Source organism: Poecilia reticulata, chromosome 15 (genome assembly GCF_904066995.2).
Source record: "Poecilia reticulata chromosome 15, P_reticulata-male-v2, whole genome shotgun sequence".
In the NCBI taxonomy this organism is placed as follows: Eukaryota; Metazoa; Chordata; class Actinopteri; order Cyprinodontiformes; family Poeciliidae; genus Poecilia; species Poecilia reticulata.
Window position 1 is genome coordinate 17,331,112 of NC_088844.1, and position 18,180 is coordinate 17,349,291.

At 38.0% G+C, this 18,180-nt stretch overlaps 1 protein-coding gene across 5 annotated transcripts in view; it reads right to left on the minus strand.

Annotated features, from left to right (window-relative positions):
* LOC103476925 (A-type potassium channel modulatory protein KCNIP2) overlaps positions 1 to 18,180 on the minus strand; it is a 98,342-nt gene that overhangs the window by 9,702 nt on the left and 70,460 nt on the right. The window contains exon 1 of one of the 5 annotated variants that reach the window (XM_008429675.3): positions 12,783 to 13,570. The exons of 3 other annotated variants lie outside the window; for them this stretch is intronic. In XM_008429675.3, the coding sequence (XP_008427897.1) occupies positions 12,783 to 12,888 (106 nt within the window). In that variant the 5' untranslated portion in view covers positions 12,889 to 13,570. Of the gene's footprint in view, positions 1 to 1,726; positions 6,951 to 12,782; positions 13,571 to 18,180 lie in introns of those variants that run through there. One more of the 5 variants, XM_008429673.3, reaches the window with a different exon arrangement.

The window sequence follows — 18,180 nt, forward strand, 5'->3', positions numbered from 1 at the left end:
AAGATTTTTATGCATTGGTTAATGCAACAGTGATCGTTCTGAAGCTTTGAAATAGACAAATAACAAAAAACACTTTTGTTTCATGAATTTTTGTGCCTCTGCTGACTCTGCATGGTGCATTGAGCCTAAAATACTTGCAAGAACCATCAAAGCCTCTGTCAATGCATCGTAGCTTACTCTCCACCTCCTCTGTCTGTCTTTCTTTCTGTCTGTCAGTCTGTCTGATCTATTTTGCTGCCAAAGTACCGTGATGAATGTGTGTTGAGTTACCTTTGATGTAATTTTATTTTCTGACGATGACACCTGAAATTATTTTATTCTGCTCCAAGTCAAAATAAAATGAAGGAAGTTTTCCTTCTTATGCTTTTTGGTTGCAGTGCTACTGGGTTCAGTAGTGCGGGTCATTTTGACACCTTTTCACAGATTCTTGGGTGTGGCAATACTAGATTTTACACCAATAGTGTTTCTAGACTCAAATTATATCAGGATAATTAAACCAAACCAGAAAAGATTCAAGTGTGAAGTCTATGAAGACTACTTATTTAGTTATTTATCTACGTTTTTTTTACTTTAAAATTAGAAGAAAACCAGACAGAAAACAACACAGAGAATCAGAAAAGCAAAGGAATTTGGAGTTGTAGATTTTTTTAAAAGATATTTTTAGATAAATGCTCAAGTCTTCCAACCAGAAAGCCCTTAGTCTGCCATGCAAGCTGTGTCTTGTGTCCTGGTGGCACTCTGGCTAAGACACATTCCCTGAATTCACATCATCAGTTCAGCATGATCTTCCCAGATATTTATAACGTAGGGACTTCTAATCAAGACCTCTTTGCATCTCTGTTAAACACATTGTGGCATTTATTTATTTATTTTCTCCAAATATTATTATTACTAGTTCCTAGAAAAACCCCATTGTAAACTCATTTGGCTACTGGAATTGTCTTTTACTTTCTTAAAATATAGTAGTAATAATACCTGCAACCCTGGAAGGATAAGTATGTTTAGATAATGAATAGATGTAGTAATAATAAATAAATAATGAATGAATAAAATAAATCAATAAATAAATCAATTAAATAAATAAATGATGGGGTAAAGAGATTAGCCCTAGAACTCAAACAAAATTGAAATAACTAAAATAATTTGAACATAATTTTTACTAATAACCTATAACTATGAATAATTAATGGTTATACTAAAATTCTTCTACTGCTGCTATGACTGCTGCCACTACTACTACTACTAATAACTACTATATAATTAGAACTTTATAAATAAAACAACACAACTTTTCTTAAAAGCCTTTGATAAAAATTAATTCAGAAATCCAGAGTAAATTGTAGTTTTCTATTGTGTAAACAAATCTGAGGACTCCAAATGCACAATTGTATCATAATAAACTAGAGAATAACTCCATCATAGGTATAAATTCAGTTCTATTAAAGGTACAAAGTAATGCCCAGAGTTTGTTGTTTCCTAGAAAAATTCTTCTCGCAGAAGATGTTCCAATACCATCCAGCCACACATTAGCAGCACAGAATGAGTGTGGGAAATTGGTCTGACAAGATGTCATGTTTAACTCTAAAGAAATAGACACACACACACACACGCACACACAGCATTCCTGCCTCCTGCCAGCTGAGAGTGTTTCCCCACTGTCCCATCACCTCATTAAATATTTTGACTAACTCGAGGCTTTCTGCTCCTTCCCAAACACTTCCCTTACCTGCCACAGAGATGTCGATAAGCCCCAGAAAGTGCATCAGTTTGAGGGAGCTGCAGACCACCAGGAGGATGCCCACAGTCTGCAGCCCCTCCACCTCCCACTTGTCTCGGAAGAACAGATGCATCCTTTCCTCCTTTGCTCTCCCTATGTTCCTGTTCACACAAATCTTACTCTTGCCTTGCGGGGGGAGAAGACCACCTTCGGACACCTCCCCCCCCCTCAACAAATAGTTTCCAAAAAGGAATGTGCTGTCCTTGTTTCTTAGTCCTCCTCTACGTGCCGTGTCCAGCCATCCTAACTCCGCACGGATCCCCACCCTCTTTATTTTTCACTGAAAATAGATTATTATTCTCCTCGTTTCTTCATCCAGAGCGGAAAGAAAAAGCCGGTGGGGACGCAGACTCCCTCCTCCGCCTCCAGCAGCCTGTCAGAGGTTGTTTAGCTTCCAGGTGAAGTTTGGACCATTCACTGTGTGGGTCCTGACAGGTTGGTGGCAATTGTTTTCAGACTCTATGATTTTCCAGATTCTGACTCTGAAACTCTCTCTACTCTGTGCTTCGGCTCCGTCGCTCCGCTACTCTCTGTGTCCCTCCCGAGCTTAATTGGGTCAGTGATGGGGATGAGTGAAAGAGGAAGGAGGAAAAGGATGATAAATTTAAGAGGAAACGGGGGGTGAGTACTACTTGCAGTTGAAGAGGTGAAACAAGGTGGTGTGAGGCTGGAAACACGGGAGAAAACAAAAGAGAATAACGAGGCAGCGAATTAAGGAAAGAGACAAGAAGAAACATTTGGACAGGAGAGACAAGATGCAACAGTCAGAGCTGAACACAACAGCAGTCATGAGAAAAGCAGGAAAAAAAAACGATATTGGAGATTTTTGAATAAGAAAAAGACAAAGATTATCAAAAAGGACGAGAGTAAAACAGTGACGACAGAAATCCAAACCATCTGACGCAGTAGCTACTGTGGGCAAACTCGCAGATGTGACAATATCCCCTGAGTGTAAAATCGACACATGTGCACACACACAGACACACAGCCTGGAGGTGAAAGCTGGGCAACATGTAGTGCATACGCAATGCTGCACAGAGCTGAACCTTTCAGATGGGAAAGAAGATGCCGCTTTCCCATCTGGGTCGCTGACATTATCAGTCTTTAAAAAATCAAAAAGAAAAACTAAAGACTGGTTTTAGACAAGCAAAACTATAATGATATGTCTGATTTGCATAGAGAAACAATGCCCTGGATGTTATTTACCATAAAAGAAAGATTATGTGGTCGTGTGGGCGAAAATGCTTTGTTGATGTCTGATGTCAAGTGAGAATGAGCTGGTTGGTTAGAAATGACAGATGGGTGATTGAGTGGTTCAAATTACCTCTAATTACAAGGAAGTTGTGTAGAATACAATCTCTGGCTACAGCATATTGTAATCAGAGGTTACAATCTGTCCTTAGTTGATCTGGACAGGAGCTGCAGATCGCACAGACTCAACAAATCTGAACAACAGTTTGAAAGCACTAAACTTTCCATTCACTACTAAATATTTGCTCAGACTTTATGATACCAGGAATGCTGTAAGGTACTAACCTTTAAACTTCAACAAGCAAACCTTAGTTACAAAAAAATCTAAGAGAAGCTAAACAAATGTTTTCTTCAATTGAGATCCTTTGCTTTGTGACGGCCACAACCAAACACTGAGTTTGTTCTCTTTAAGATTCTTTGGAGGTAATTTAATAGCATGCTTAAAGTCATCCTCCATGTCAAAGATCAACTTGTGCCTGAGCTTTAACGTCCTGGCTGATGTCTTGAGACGTTTGTTCAATATTTCCACGTAAAGTTCTTTCTTCATGTTGCCATCTATTTTGTGAAATACATTCACATGTTTGAGTCCAATTAACTCAAATGTTTGAGTTAAAACATTTGTGTAAATACCTGATTTCAACTGAATTTAAAGTCAACCTCATTAATCTGCTTTAAATAAAATGGAGACACACAGAACTAACAAAATATCTGCGGTTGGAAATACAGATGGTTGTGAAAGTTGGGTAAATAAGCGAATCTCCATCCAGCTCCCCATATGACAGCTGTCACTTTCACTGCTAATCCAGCATGAGGTCTGTGCAGTCTGTTGCCAGTTGACTGAAAGCACTGCTCCAATTTACTTGGAAACTGAGAGACTGTGTGATATAATTAGCAGGCCAGCGGTGAGCTTACCAGAAAACCTTCTCAGATGTCCATTCTCACCAACCCCGACTCACCACCTCCCAGGGTTCTCTGTTAGTTCAGCTCGATTCCAAATCCAAAAGTCACTGAGCTTATTTTAGCCCAAACTGTTTACGGCTCATCTGCTTGAGAAAGTGATGGCTTAAAGAATCCCCAAGAGAAGCTCTGTACCAAAAATAATGTTGGACATTCACTTGCCTGAATTTTAATCGACAGTAGATGTTGACACATGAGCACGCACACACACACACCGCACACACACACACGCACACACACACAAGCTCTCTCTGAGGCGGTAATAAAATGTTAGATTAATCAGTCTTAGTTGATTAGTCTCCGCGAGGAGTAGTTTGCCCGAAGCCAGGCACATCTCCTAATTGAAATGCCTCCATATTTAGTCGTCTACCTGGGCAATTATTTCTCTCAAAACTGATTAAAACGTCTAAGAGACGGGGGGGAAACGTGCATGTGTGGGAAAGCATCAAGCAAATGAGACACAAGAGGTCATTGACAAATGGTGCTCAAAATTGGCTAGTGTGTTTTCAATTAGACAAATGAAATAAGGGATCCATTTGCATGGACCATTAGCATTTGAAGATATTTTTAATATGGTGATGTGAGACAGAAAAAAAACAGACAGATCGTAACAAGGCCGAGTCCTTGCAGTATGAATTAGAGATGAATGCAAATGAACAGAGGGTAAAATAAAAAAAATAAATAAAAAAAAGGTTTTCTCTTTGGAGGATCTCAGATTTATAAATGTCATCCTGCATGCGCGAACGTAATCTAAAGTGAAGATTATATTAACATTCTTTTTTGTGGGGCAACGTCTTAAATCAGCTACGATGTGACCTGATAAAAATCTGACTGTTGATAATAAATCAGAAGTTATTCTCAAATAATTGCTAGAGACATAAAATTGTAAAAATGGTAAACCTTTCTTTTTCTTTATTAAAATGTTGAAATCTCTCTTGTTTATCTTAAACATCTTTTAGTTTTTGGATTAACAATGCAAGTGTTTGGTTTCCCACATATTTCTTCTGTTTTTGCTTTTTTTTTGTCACACTTAAATGCTTCAGGTCATCAAACTAACCTTAATATCTGACGAAGATAACCAGAGAAAATACTAAGTGAATTTGCAAAACATGATATTGTTCAATACGGTGAGAATGTCAAACTCACTTTTATTTGGAGCTGCATCAAGATCATGAATGTTCTCAAAGGTCCGGCTGTGGCAGAACGTAACGATAAACCTACCCATTGCCAAACTGTTAAAATATGAATTATTAGAAAATGAGTAGTTAATTAATATTAAACAACTTTTCATTGTGATCTAATTTGACAGTATACAGATAAAAACTGCTTTTATTTGATTTATAAAAGTATATTTAAGCACACAACTGTTATCTTGAAGGTCCCATTTATGTATCCCACTGAAGTCTACGCCCATGTAAAAAGTTATAGCAGTCCGGATTTGGCCGTAGGGCCTTGTGTTTGACAAGTGAATTAACATGCAGAGTGTCCGCTTAAGCACAAGCTCACTAACCAAATAAATTAATTAATTCATTCAGGTGTTCCAGCAACAGTACTAAAGCTAAGTGGAAGCATGCAGATTCAAACTAAGGTAAAACATATAAAATAAAAAAAGTATAGGAATAAGAGAATGTACATTATGGGTAAATTTACAACATAAGATAAACAAAACTGTATAGTTATTCAAAATAGTATACTCAAATCAAAAGAAATGTAATTTAAATCCAATTTAAAAAAGAAAAATAAACAAAATGCATACTTATTTAAGAGTAAATAAAGCAGCCAACCTGAACTTGATCTGTAATAGACTTGTTGGCACACGGGTAATCTGACGTTTCCTCAATTTATTCTTGGTAATTACCCTTTCATACCTGTAGAGGTCAGTGTTAAGCCAACTATTTAATTTGCAATTCTGTGTTCAAGAGGACTTTTGGCTCCACCCCACAACCTCTCTGTCCTGTTATGTTTCATTTAAATTCAGCACCAGTCAGAACCAGACTAGCCGTGCGATGACAGTAAAATAACCTGAGCCATTAACAATTTTCAACACCTTTGCACACACAGAGCTCTTCAGAAAGAATAGACACATGCTTACTTCTGTGTTGTGTTTTTACAGCATGAGATGAAAAATAAAAAAATAAATCAGACCAAATCATAAAAGTTGTGCTTTGAGTCACTTTTGTACTCGATTCAACAATTCCTGTCCTTTTACCGTTGTGTCATGTGTTTCTGAGCAGTGAAGTGCTCAGTCGAAATTGCATTTGCATTGCTCACAACAAGCCTCTATGCCTATTCCCATCAAAGCATAAACATGTCTCTCTCTGCTGTTTGCTGCAAGAAGCCAAATCAAGAAAACATCCTGAATGGATCGATACCACAAAAAGGGAAACATAAAAACAAATATTTATTACAGCTGACAGCGAGGCTTATCCCTCTTCAGGGATTTCTGCTTCTGTTCAGAGATATTATTCCACTAGAGATCTGTATGTGAGGTTCCTGCCACAGCAGCTAATTTACAGAGGAAATCAACAACATTTCTAGCCAAACAACAGTTTACTTTGTTGGAGCAACAGACGAGCCAATGAGAAAGTTATCCCAAATGTTGCTGTGATGCAGCCATGAACGAGGATCAAATTGGCAGCAGAACGGCAGCAACTTGTAGCTTTTCTTTGGAAATGTAAAACAGGATAAATCCATCCCCTCACTGTTTGACGTAAATGATTAATTCTGGTAAATCCTGCTCCTAGGCTTCTGTGCCCTTGTTAATACTTTATGTAGGTACAAGACTCGAGTCAAGAGCCAGATGAAAAACAAGTCAATAAGAGACAGAGAGAAAAAAAGTGTATGAGCAGGAGGTTCAGAGTGAGAGCCAAATAAATTTCACTTTCACTCAGTGTCTTAAAAAGCAGCTGTTGTTGCAACACCACTACATCAGCGAAACAAGTTTTAGAAAATTGACGTATTTTAATTCGTCAAACACATTTTAAAATTTAGATTAGGAGGAATAAAACCTCACATCTCACACATTCAAAACAGACGCCACATTAGTTCCACTTTGTAACAGACTGATTTCTGCAGACACATTTCCTTGGGTTAAGACAATCATACAAATTTAGGAAAAATGTCATTTTGTCAATTTTTTTTGCTTCTAATACATCAACTATGAAACTAAATGTTCATTCAGTGTATAACATGTCCCACCCATCACCACACACCATGATGAAGAGATAATCAACGTTCTTCACTGGTGGCTGTTGCTCAGCTGGAAGATAATTTACAATCAGAAGCTACAATTACATGTTGATGGGCAGGGCACTAAGCTGTGAGTTTGGCAAAATAAGCAATATCGCTCAGGAAGCATAATGTGGGTGAAAAGGATGCCAGAAAGGGCCAAAAACATTAATCAACATTATAATTTTGGAGTGAAATGCATATTTAGCTGTATTGTTTCACCTAAAAAAATGCAGTTTTCTTCCTGTCTTCAAAACAAAGATTTGCAATATTCTCTTTCACCTTTTATTGGGAATTAAACATTTTCTTAATCGATTACATTTTTGGAAAATAATTCCTAAATATATTTGCTCTTGTTTCAGAGACTTGAGTATTGAGCTGCAGAAAATGGTCTTAAGGCATTAACTCTAAAATAAATGAATGGAAATCCTACAAATTCTAATAAAACACAAACGAACATTTTCAAGACCAAAGCTTTGTTGGTGTGAATGGCAGGGAGAGAAAGACAGAGTGAATTACTCCATTCACAGTGTTATCTTTTCTCTCACATGATCTGAACCACCGACTTTTGGTCTTCCCCTCTTTCATCCACATAGTAGCTGACATACAAACTGTCTTTTTAACTTGAAGACATGCACACAGCTTCTATCAAATTCAAAGGTGCAGTGCCAGCTGGAACAAAAAAAGAAGAACACAAAAGAAGGAGGGAATAAGATAGAGAGGGGTGAGTTGGGTATTGGATATCCCCTGTGTGATCCTCCTTGTCTCCCAGGCTCTCATCTATAGCTGGCTAACCAACAGCGGTGCAGGGATGGAAAGAGACCCAGACAAGGACAACAAGGACAGACTCCTTCACATCCAATGCTGATTTAATAAAGTTTACTAAATTATTGATATACTTCAGCTCCAAACCACTGAAAGAGGGATAATACTGTTCACCCTTGTTTTAGCAACACAACAGAAAGAAGACTTATTAAACAATTCATTACTGTGAATTAATAGCCTGTCTCTGACATTTCTGTTCCTGTTGAGACTCTAAAGTGAAGGCTATATGATTCTGAGAACCCATAGAGTGTGTGCAGCACCGCAGCTCCATCTCAATTTACTGCGAGCACAAACACACTCCATTCTCCATTAGCTCGCCTATCAACTGAAGGGCAATTACAGGGAGGGCAGATGGACATAAAGGTGTGTGCATGAAATCAGACATAAATGGGTCATCTGGTGACCAGTAAAACATTTTAACAGCACTTATTCTTCTGCATTATACCAATACCACTCTATCACTGCCCAACATCTTCAATAGCTGCTTTCACATTTGGACATAAACCATGAAGCTTCTGCACTTAACGATACCTACATCTTTCTAACCCTAACATTAAGCTTTGTCTTCCAGACATTGCGTAAAGATCCTTTCAGCCTGCTCCATTTTGTCATCTGATTCTTTGAGGCATTGCGCTGCAGCACCTTGACAATATATTCCCATCCCTTTGAACTTATTCAGTTTTTTTTTCACATTATAAATAATAACTCCTATGTATGTTATTGGAATTCATTGTAATCAACCCAAATGTAGTGCACAAATATGATGCAGTTTGGCATGTCAAAACTATTTAGCGCCAACTTTTGCTGCAGTTGTGTGGACAAAAAGAAATAGCTGAGCCAAAGAGTGAAGCTCTCAATTTATTAGTCTGTTTAGATTCCAACCTCTGTCTATGGTTATGAGATATGAATCATAACAAGGGTCAAATATTTTCTCCATAAGGTGACTGAGCTTAACTTTAGACCACCCTGACATGCTCAGCTGCTCATCTGGAGGGAGCTGCTGCTGCTGCTGCTTTGCACCTAAACAAGGCAGCTAAGGCAGTACTTGATCAATATGTCTTCTTCTGAAGATTTTTCTGGTCTTTTCCACTGGGAGGAGACCTTGGAAAGACAGAACGTTTTTGAAGAGACTAAATATTCGTTTTAGCTTAGAAATGCTTTGGAATGAAGAGCAGCAGCTGGTGGAGAAGGATATGTGAGTTTCTAACCTCGGCCTTGTACCTCAGCAACCTGATTTCAAATAAGAAAAGACAATGGATCGATGACTGTTATTGTAGCTGTGGCTCTTCTCCAGCTTCTAAGTCATTAAAACGGATATGACACATAAGAGTATCAAAAGTGATGAAGGAGCCCTCAAGTCCTCATTCTTGTCGCAGGCATTAACTACTTCACAAAGCCCAGTGCCAAGTTCATTTCCTTCAAGATGAAAGACAAGAAAAAATGCTGTGGTGGACATGGAAACATGCCAAACCTTTCACACAAGATTTGACATGAAAAGACGAAAAGAAACAATACACAAACAGTAGATTTGAGGTGATTTGTGTTTCGTAACGACTGGGAGATGCATAAAGGTATCTATGCCTACGAGACTCTGAAAGAGTTATACGTAATCATTGTGTTTGTACTGTAAGGTACATTAAAGTTCTGTAAAGCTATGGAAAAAGAAGCGAGGGAAAGAAGTAGTTTCATCAGACATTATGCCACTCAGTATTGCACAGACCAACCCATTCAATATCCACCTCATAAACTAAATAGCACATCCCTGTCAATACCCATTACTCTAAAATATGTCCATAACTCGTAAAACTTTGAGACTAAAGTGCTTTTCATAAACACTCGGAAGGAGATGTTCACTTTACTTTTTTTTTTTCTGCAAAATTAGATCCTGTTTATTTATTCCAGGGTCAGCAACACGGCTCATTAAATTAATGAGCCTGAAACGTTATTTATTTATTTATTTTTTTCCTCACTTTCCTTGCTCTGACTCACTGGAAAATGACACAGAACGGGTCTTAAAAAGAAAAAATTATGGCAAAAACATGCAATTTTTTTTTTTGCTTCTTTCAACTTTTCATTGTTTAGTTCACAAAAAAATTACATAAACATATTAAAACCAACATGCATTATCTAAATAAAGAAGCAGCCACTATATTGACTAATGCAAACATGTAAAAGTAACAGATTGATTTACTAGTCAATAAATAAAAACATTACAGCAAAACCTCAACATAATAAGTTGCTTACAATCTGAACAAACAAATGATTATGGAGCCATGCTTACAAGTGGATAGCACACACTGAAAGTTGTCTCCAAATCCTTTAGTGATTCTGAGGAGTCTGAACGCTACAGTCATTCTGCCATCTGGACTAACATCCTCCATTAAAAAATTTCATTAGCCTAAGTACTCACCAAGGAGTTGGCACACGCAGATATACTCTCATTAAGGCAGCAATTTTCATTAAATATTATCAAAATATGTTAAACACTGAAATGCTCTCAAGAATGGAAGTATAATGTAAATTGAGCTCCATGTGTTTGCGTATGTCTGTGTTTGATTGCCTCTGCGTACAAGTGCTTGTGGAGTGCACAGGCATGGATATTAGGTTTCCAAGTTTGTTTGTTTTGTTTTGTTTTTTTTTAGATGACAGAGCTGCTGGCACACCTTGACTGCTGGAGTCAGTCCAAAGGGTGCATCAGGGATGAAAAGTGGCTTCAGGATGATCTGCTAGGAAAAAAGTCAATCTTTGCTGTTTTTATCTTAGTATACTGCAAGCCTGTCTCTCAAATTATTATCTATAGTTGGAGTACAGCGCATTAGTGCTAATGGTCATTAAAAGAGAAATCTTAGGATCCAGACAGCATATTGCAGACAGGGTAGGAGAACAGACGATAGGATCAAGATTGCCCATCTGCCCCTATTGTCACAGTGAAAACAGTGATAAAAAGATGTGAACAATGTTGAGCAGATTGAAGGCAAGGAGGGCAAAACTTGGGTCATTTTTGATAAGACAGGCGTAGCAAAGCCTGGTGATAACTCCTGAGGTAAAGAAACAAAATGTCCTGTCAACGCTAACATAACTACAATTTTAGCTTTTTTTCTTTTTCAAGTGTGATCGCAATGTTTAATGTAATTAAACATATGGTTAAGCTCAGTGTTTTAAGCTAAAAAAAAGACAAAAAAGTGCTGGTCTTCCACTTAATGTTATACAAATATGAGGCAGAAAAATGAGTGATATTTTCATGTAGCAAATCAGGCATGTGTGTATCAGTCTACAGTTGATTAGTTTTATGGTACAGAAATTACAAATAGCAAAAGAACAAAACCAGATTTAAATCAAATCCACATGAATCAACATGCTGTTAATGTGGACATGAAAAATAAGACAGAATAAAGAAATGAAGATATAAAATAAAAGTCTCTCAACAGCATAAAGAATTCTCTTTTAGACTCAAAACTTCAGTAAACTTGTTACTGTTACCGTTTCCTTCTGTAAAATCTATTTGCACACAGTAGCGGGCCTGGATTCAAAAACACATGGCTCTCAAAATATAGACCTATACAGAGTTTGTGACCTAAACCCCACCAGGCTCATTTGGGTCTAGCAGCACAGAAATGATTCAAAACATACCAGCAAGTCCACTTCTGAATGGCTTGAAAAAAGAGTTTAGAAATATCCAAAGTTTGACTGTAATTTTGTCATGGAAAAGGATAAAAACCCTCCACTGTTGAATTAAAACAATTCTGTTAAAAAGAACAAAACCCACAGAGGTAATCAGGACTCACTGCCCGGTTGATTAAGAAAACGTTTTCACCTTTTTATAAGCAGTATTTTGTTGTTGTTGGGTTTTTTTTACACAAGTTTTCTTTGTTTTATATCTACAAAAATTGGAAATATGTAAATTCACACCAAGTAAATAGAGCTGTAAACTGTTAAAGGGAAATTATTTCCCAATGTACTGTCGATGTCTATCACTTTGCATTTGGTACGGAATTAGCCTGCTGATGGATGATGAGAACATAATATGCTATTCTTTTAGAATAGCATATTATTCTATATTCTAGAATATAGACTAATTCTATATTCTATATAAAATTTTTCTATATAGTATATATAGAATAATATATTCAGAGGGAATCACTGTTGCAATAGAATAGAATACATCTACTCAGTTATCACAAAAATTGGATTGAAGGTAAAACATGCCAATTTATGATGTCAAGAAAGTTTTTTATAGAAAAACCTAATGCATGAAATTAGGTTGCTTAACATGCATTATGTCAATCTAGACCACAAAACATGTTGATCTATAATCTGCAGCAGAGCCATATTTCCTTTCTTTCTGCATCCCCATATAAACCTCGTGAGCTAATGTGAGCTCTAAAAGTAACGCTGGCACTCCCTCAGTGAAACTAGTGTCTCTTCAGAGCACTCAGACCCACTCCTTCCATTGTGTTATCGATTGAAAGGTAAAAGCACACACCCAAGGGGCAGAGAAAGTCCACACACACAGCTAAAGTTACACGGTTGTGTGTGTGTGTTTGGGAAGGAGAGGGAGGGATAGAGTGTTGCACGGCCCACCGGTAACAGGAACCCTTAGGCAGCACTGCTGCCAACTGAGGACCGGAGGAAAAGGGCAGCACCCATAAAACTAACCTTTCATGCATTCAGTTGTGCGTTGATGTAACTTTAATCATATTTGACATAATTATAAAAAAATAAAAAATAAAACAAAGAGATTTACCTTCCCCACCAACAGGCTCGAACATCCCAAATTGTTCCAGGACTTTGATGAAGAGACCCATGACCACCAGCACAGCGATCATCTCCAAGCCATCCAAGCTCAGCATCCTGGGGGACCGCCGTATGTCATCGCTCAGAATCGTATCACCAAGCCAAGTCGGGCTGCCCTGATCCTTGCCAGCAATGCAGCCACGCCCAATCTGAACACTTTGTCCAAGTTTAGGAAAGTTGTCCTTGACTCTCCTTCGTAGCTTTTTTATCAACTTCAATCCAGTTGCAAGTTTTCAGGTGCAAAAGGGGTGAATAAGTTGTGAAAACTTCAAATTAATACTCCAGACGACTTGGCTTGAACCGGTTGATATTCCCCTGCTATCTCACAAAATCTGTCCTCAGTCAACCTCCTTTATTCGCCATTGGTTGCCATTAATGCTGAAGCTACAAGCAAGCGACACAGACATCCAAAGTGTCAAAACACCTGGGCTCCAGTTTGAACTTTTTTTTTCTCTTCTGTCTTGTCTGTGTTTTTTTTTTATTTTCTTCTAGGCCCTCCTCGAGTGATGGAATCTGGGGCTATGCTGCCCGCCTGTTAGTCCTTTTGGCAGTGGTTGTCAGGAAGTGAATGTTGTGAGGGGAAAAGAGAGTGAGTGAGAGAGAGCCGGCAGATAAAAAGAGGGGAGAGAGGATGAGTTGGAGATGGCATAGAAAATGAGAGGGAGGGAGGAAAAACTATCTGCTGCAGAGAGTGGGCAAGAAGCATGCACACGCACAAACAGTGACACAGAGATTGTTGGTGGGGGGGCTAAGAAATGTCCTCTCTTTCCAGTAACATTTGATTAATTTGCACAGTGAGGTTACCTTGGAAACGGAAAGTAAGTGGGGAAAATATTGGCAAGACAATATGCAATAATGTTCATCCAAATTCAAATATGACCTAGCAAGCATCTTTTGACTGCAACACGACTGTCGCATCCGTTCTGCAGCGGGCAAATGCCTACAGGTTGATATCATGTTCCATTAACTTCTAAACGTCTTCCTGTGAAAGTTCTGTATGCAACAAATTGTAAGCTTTTTTTTTTACAGGCAATGTTCAGTTTAAGAAACCAACACCAAAGATTAAAGCAAACAGAGCATAAATCTATATGCATCACTCCCAGACTGTGAAATCTGTTTGTAAATGTGTAATTAACTTACGTTGACCTAACACTGTGAAGACACATTCAGCTGGTGGTGCTCAAGAGAACATTTAACGCAAAACGAGGAAGAAACACTAGAAAGAAACTTAATGTGTAACAAACCCCCGTGGGAAAGCATAGCCCTTACACGTTTTGAGAAATCTCAGCAAGGTGGGAGGAGCCTTGAGACACGGAGGGGTGTGGCCAAGTGTGGACTGGAGGGGAAAAGTGGGGTTGTGGTCAGGAGGAGGGAAGCACTGTTGCATACTTATAAACTTTCTTTCTATATTAGGTAACATTCCAGACACAAAACAATTCCACAAAAACACAAACAAACCCTAAATAACCTATTTAGACAGTTTATTGGCAAAATATATATAATTTAGGGATTCTATTTAAACTTTAAAGAGTTTTGGTCGATCCTACGGAAATCTAAGCTGCTGCAACTTCTACTAACATACTAAAAATGTAAGAGTTTATTAGCTTATATACTAAATTATCTGTTCAAAGCAGCAGCATGTTTACAAGTTCAGTGAACTCTGCTTGACAACTCTAAATGTAATGAAACTGTTTCTTTAACCAAGGAACTTAAATTGAGCACTGCTCATTCTAAAGAGATAAAGTATTGTTTTTTTTCTTTGGGGAGAACAGCTGCTGCAAACAAAGTCTTTAGAAAAGACTTTGACTCGTTTATGGGAGAAAGTATCCATTATTTCCACATGATGTTCTCTGTCAGGATGCAATTCTCTCTGTGGGATATGAATACTGATCAATTACAGGCTCCTCTATACAAACTGAAGACTCAGTCGTTGATCTGAAACCAGAAAACTTATGTAGAATTAAGCCCAACTCCAACTGGAATGCACCCCAGTGGGGCTCATACTCCAGTCTCTTCAACATCTGTCTAAGATAGTGGGAAATATGCAGAGACCAGCAATGGGTTAACGCAGCACTATAAGATGAAACTTTAAGACACTGAGCAGCAACTTCTAATTTTGTTCTAATCATTACTGAAATGACAGCATAAGTGCATCTGAAAAGGCAAATTTTAGAGATAGACAACCTGAAAAGAAAGCCTGAAACAAACTGCTTCTTGTTTCCATATTTTAAAATGTTTTATGGACAAATAGAGCCATTAAACCTTCCTCACTATAACAGAATTACCATTTGCCTATATGGATGATGAAGTAGCATACACATTTGTTTTAATCAAAAACATTGAGTGTTTCCTTCACACTCTGTAGGTTATGTTTCAAATGGATGTGTGCTTGCTTATTGGCCACACTAAAAGGTTTAGCGGAAAGCACTCTTATTTCCAGAATGACTAATAGATCCTGCAATGCAGGAAGGGTAGGTGAGATTTGTGAAAACAAAATAAAACGAGCAGATTTCCTACTCAACAAAAGGAGACTCTCCATTTGTTGAAGATTATGCTATACTTATTTCTGCAAAACACCTTAGTCTTAACCAAAATCTTGCTTTCCAGGTTAAAAACAACCCAGGTGGGTGCTGTGGTGGTGCAGGGGCAAAGCACAACCCATGTCTTGAGGCCTTAGTCCTCATGCCGGTGGTCACAGGTTCGATTCCTGGCCTGGTGACATTTGCCACATGTCTTCCCCCTCTCTCATAACCCTCTTTCCTGTCAAACTACTTTCAAATAAAGGCCACTAGAGCCAACAAAACATCTAAAAAAAAGTCTGTTTAAAAACAACCCAGGTCAAAAGGACACAATGTTCATGCTAAGGTGAAGACAATTCCTGCTGGTGGCGACGGCAGTCAGACTGTTTAGGGGAAGCAAAGATTTTCGAAAGGAAATTTGCATTTGCATCACCTCTTAATTAAATATTACCAACTTTAAATTAAGATCATATTAATAAAAGAAATAAATATAAACTACTTGCTGCTGGAAGCTTGACTTTAGAATTTTTAATAGATCACCTTTTAGAGATCATTTGTATGATCTGAATGATTCTGCAGCTCCTCCTTAATATTTCTGATGCATTTAAAAAACTTGTTCAGTTTTGAGATAAAATCACACACTGATGGACTCTTAATTGCAATTAGGTAACTGCTACATGGTCGGGATTTTTTTTTAGGGGTATCATAAAAAAAGGGGCGGAATACAAATGTGAGACACAATGGACAAACAGACATGCACACTCATTCAGGTTTAGAGAAACCATAGAATAATAAGTTATGTGATTATTTTTTCCATAAAACACCCTGCCACTGTCAGACAGTCAGCTTGTAATGTTGCATGGACAAATAAATACGAATAGGAATCCATGCAGTCTGTAGCCATCAACCACCATCTGATGTTTTCTGCTAGCATGGCTTCAAGTGAGGGTATCATCTTGTGCAGCACAAATAACAGAATGAGACAAATATGTGTTCCCTTTGAGTCCCACTGTCTCAATATGTTTCGCTTTCAATGTTTCTTTGAGAGAGGAATTGCGGAAGAAAGTAGTAACTTTGCTAACAAGCTGCGTATCAATTTCTTTCTTTCTTGACATTCCTATCGCTTATTTAAGACATGGTGATTCAAGACTATACCTCATTATAGCATTGCAATGTCTAATAAACAGAAGAGGACTGTGTGGGTCACCCTAATGTCTACCGAAAGTTGCACAAATGTAAACACAAGTCAGACAAGGTGACAGAAAAACTACTTCTGCGTGAAATCAATATCCTCATACACAGCGCAAAGGCAACCAGACACCAAGAAGTTTATCTCTTCGCTCTATGACAGTAATGTATACGGGCTGTGCTAACGCAGAAACAATAAATGTACACGCAGTGATACTGAAGCACACACTCACAACAGAGATGGAGACAGCAGAATGTGAAATCTGAGCCTAACCTGTTGGCTAGAAATGATTTTCCTGCCTATTTAGGTACTGAAGATTTTTCATTCGATTGGAGAGATGCAAAGGTGGAGTGAAACCGAGGAAAAGGGCACGCTGTTGCCAAAGAAATGAAAAAGAGTCAGAGAGAACATGAAAGAACAAAGGAAGGACATGTTCAAGAGTTGCTAAGGTCAGATTCCTCTGTTTTCAGGGGAAAAAGACATCTATTCTTTATTAGCCACCAGCATCTGTCCCCTCCTGGAGGCTTTTTCGCCTCATTCAGGCTGTCACCATGGAAAATTGGATCTGCAGATGTGTCCTCTACTGCTACACACATCACACTTTCTCCTCCACCTTTCAGCAAAACTGCAAGAAGGAGATATATTTTCAGAAGTCTGACAAGTGATTACAAGGAGGAGGGGCTGCTTTGTGTTGCCTGATTAGAGGAGTGGAAGCTGTTGCTGTGTTTACATATGTAGAACACTGATGCAGCTCTGCAACTACTTGCAGTTCTTGTTAAGAGGCGCATCAGCTTTGATTTACCAATCTACCTTCATTCTTTACAGAAACATCAGTGGTGTGCAAATAAACTAAAACAGCCCTTTGTTATACAGGCAGCATGAAAAGAGTTGGGAGAAAATTTAACAAAAAAGAGTCTAAAAATATATGCACTTTTGGCTCTTTCAATAAACAAACGAGTCTAATTACAAGTTTATTCACTATAAAGACAAAAAGACAAAAAAGCTATTTGAAAATAGCTAAAATTTTCCATCACATTCCTGCAATGCTTTAAAGTTTCTTTAAAGAGATGCAAGTGAAAGTCCTGGAAATATTCTAGTTTTCAATAGTTGAGAGAAGAATTAAGTTATTCAAAGCTGTCCTTCATCCACTTGTTGCTGATCACAGAATGCCACCTAAAGTTAAAACAGGTCCAAAAATACACAAATACCACATATTGGTATTGAAACTATAGAAGAATATTCCATCATTCAATCTAAGTAAACACTATTATATAGAATTTGGAGGCATTTCCTCAAACTCCATGTACACACATGCCCACATATATGTGTACACTGCCTGGCCAAAACAAAAATAACAAATAAAAATAAATTGCCACATGCATGCAGGTATGAGCTTCCTGTTGGATAGTTATTGCATGAACAATTGTCTTCTAGCTGGCACAAGTGTTTTTATTTTATTTTTTTTTTTAACCATGGCTGATGCAATGAGCTTCTCATTTCCTAAACAAGACATGAGGAAAAGACTTTCTGTGGTTGTGGGAAAGATGGTGGCCTGTTTAAGAAGGGTCAAATCATTGGAATCAAACAGAAAGAAAAACTTCTAAGGCGACTGCAGAAACTAATGAAATTGGGACGAGAAA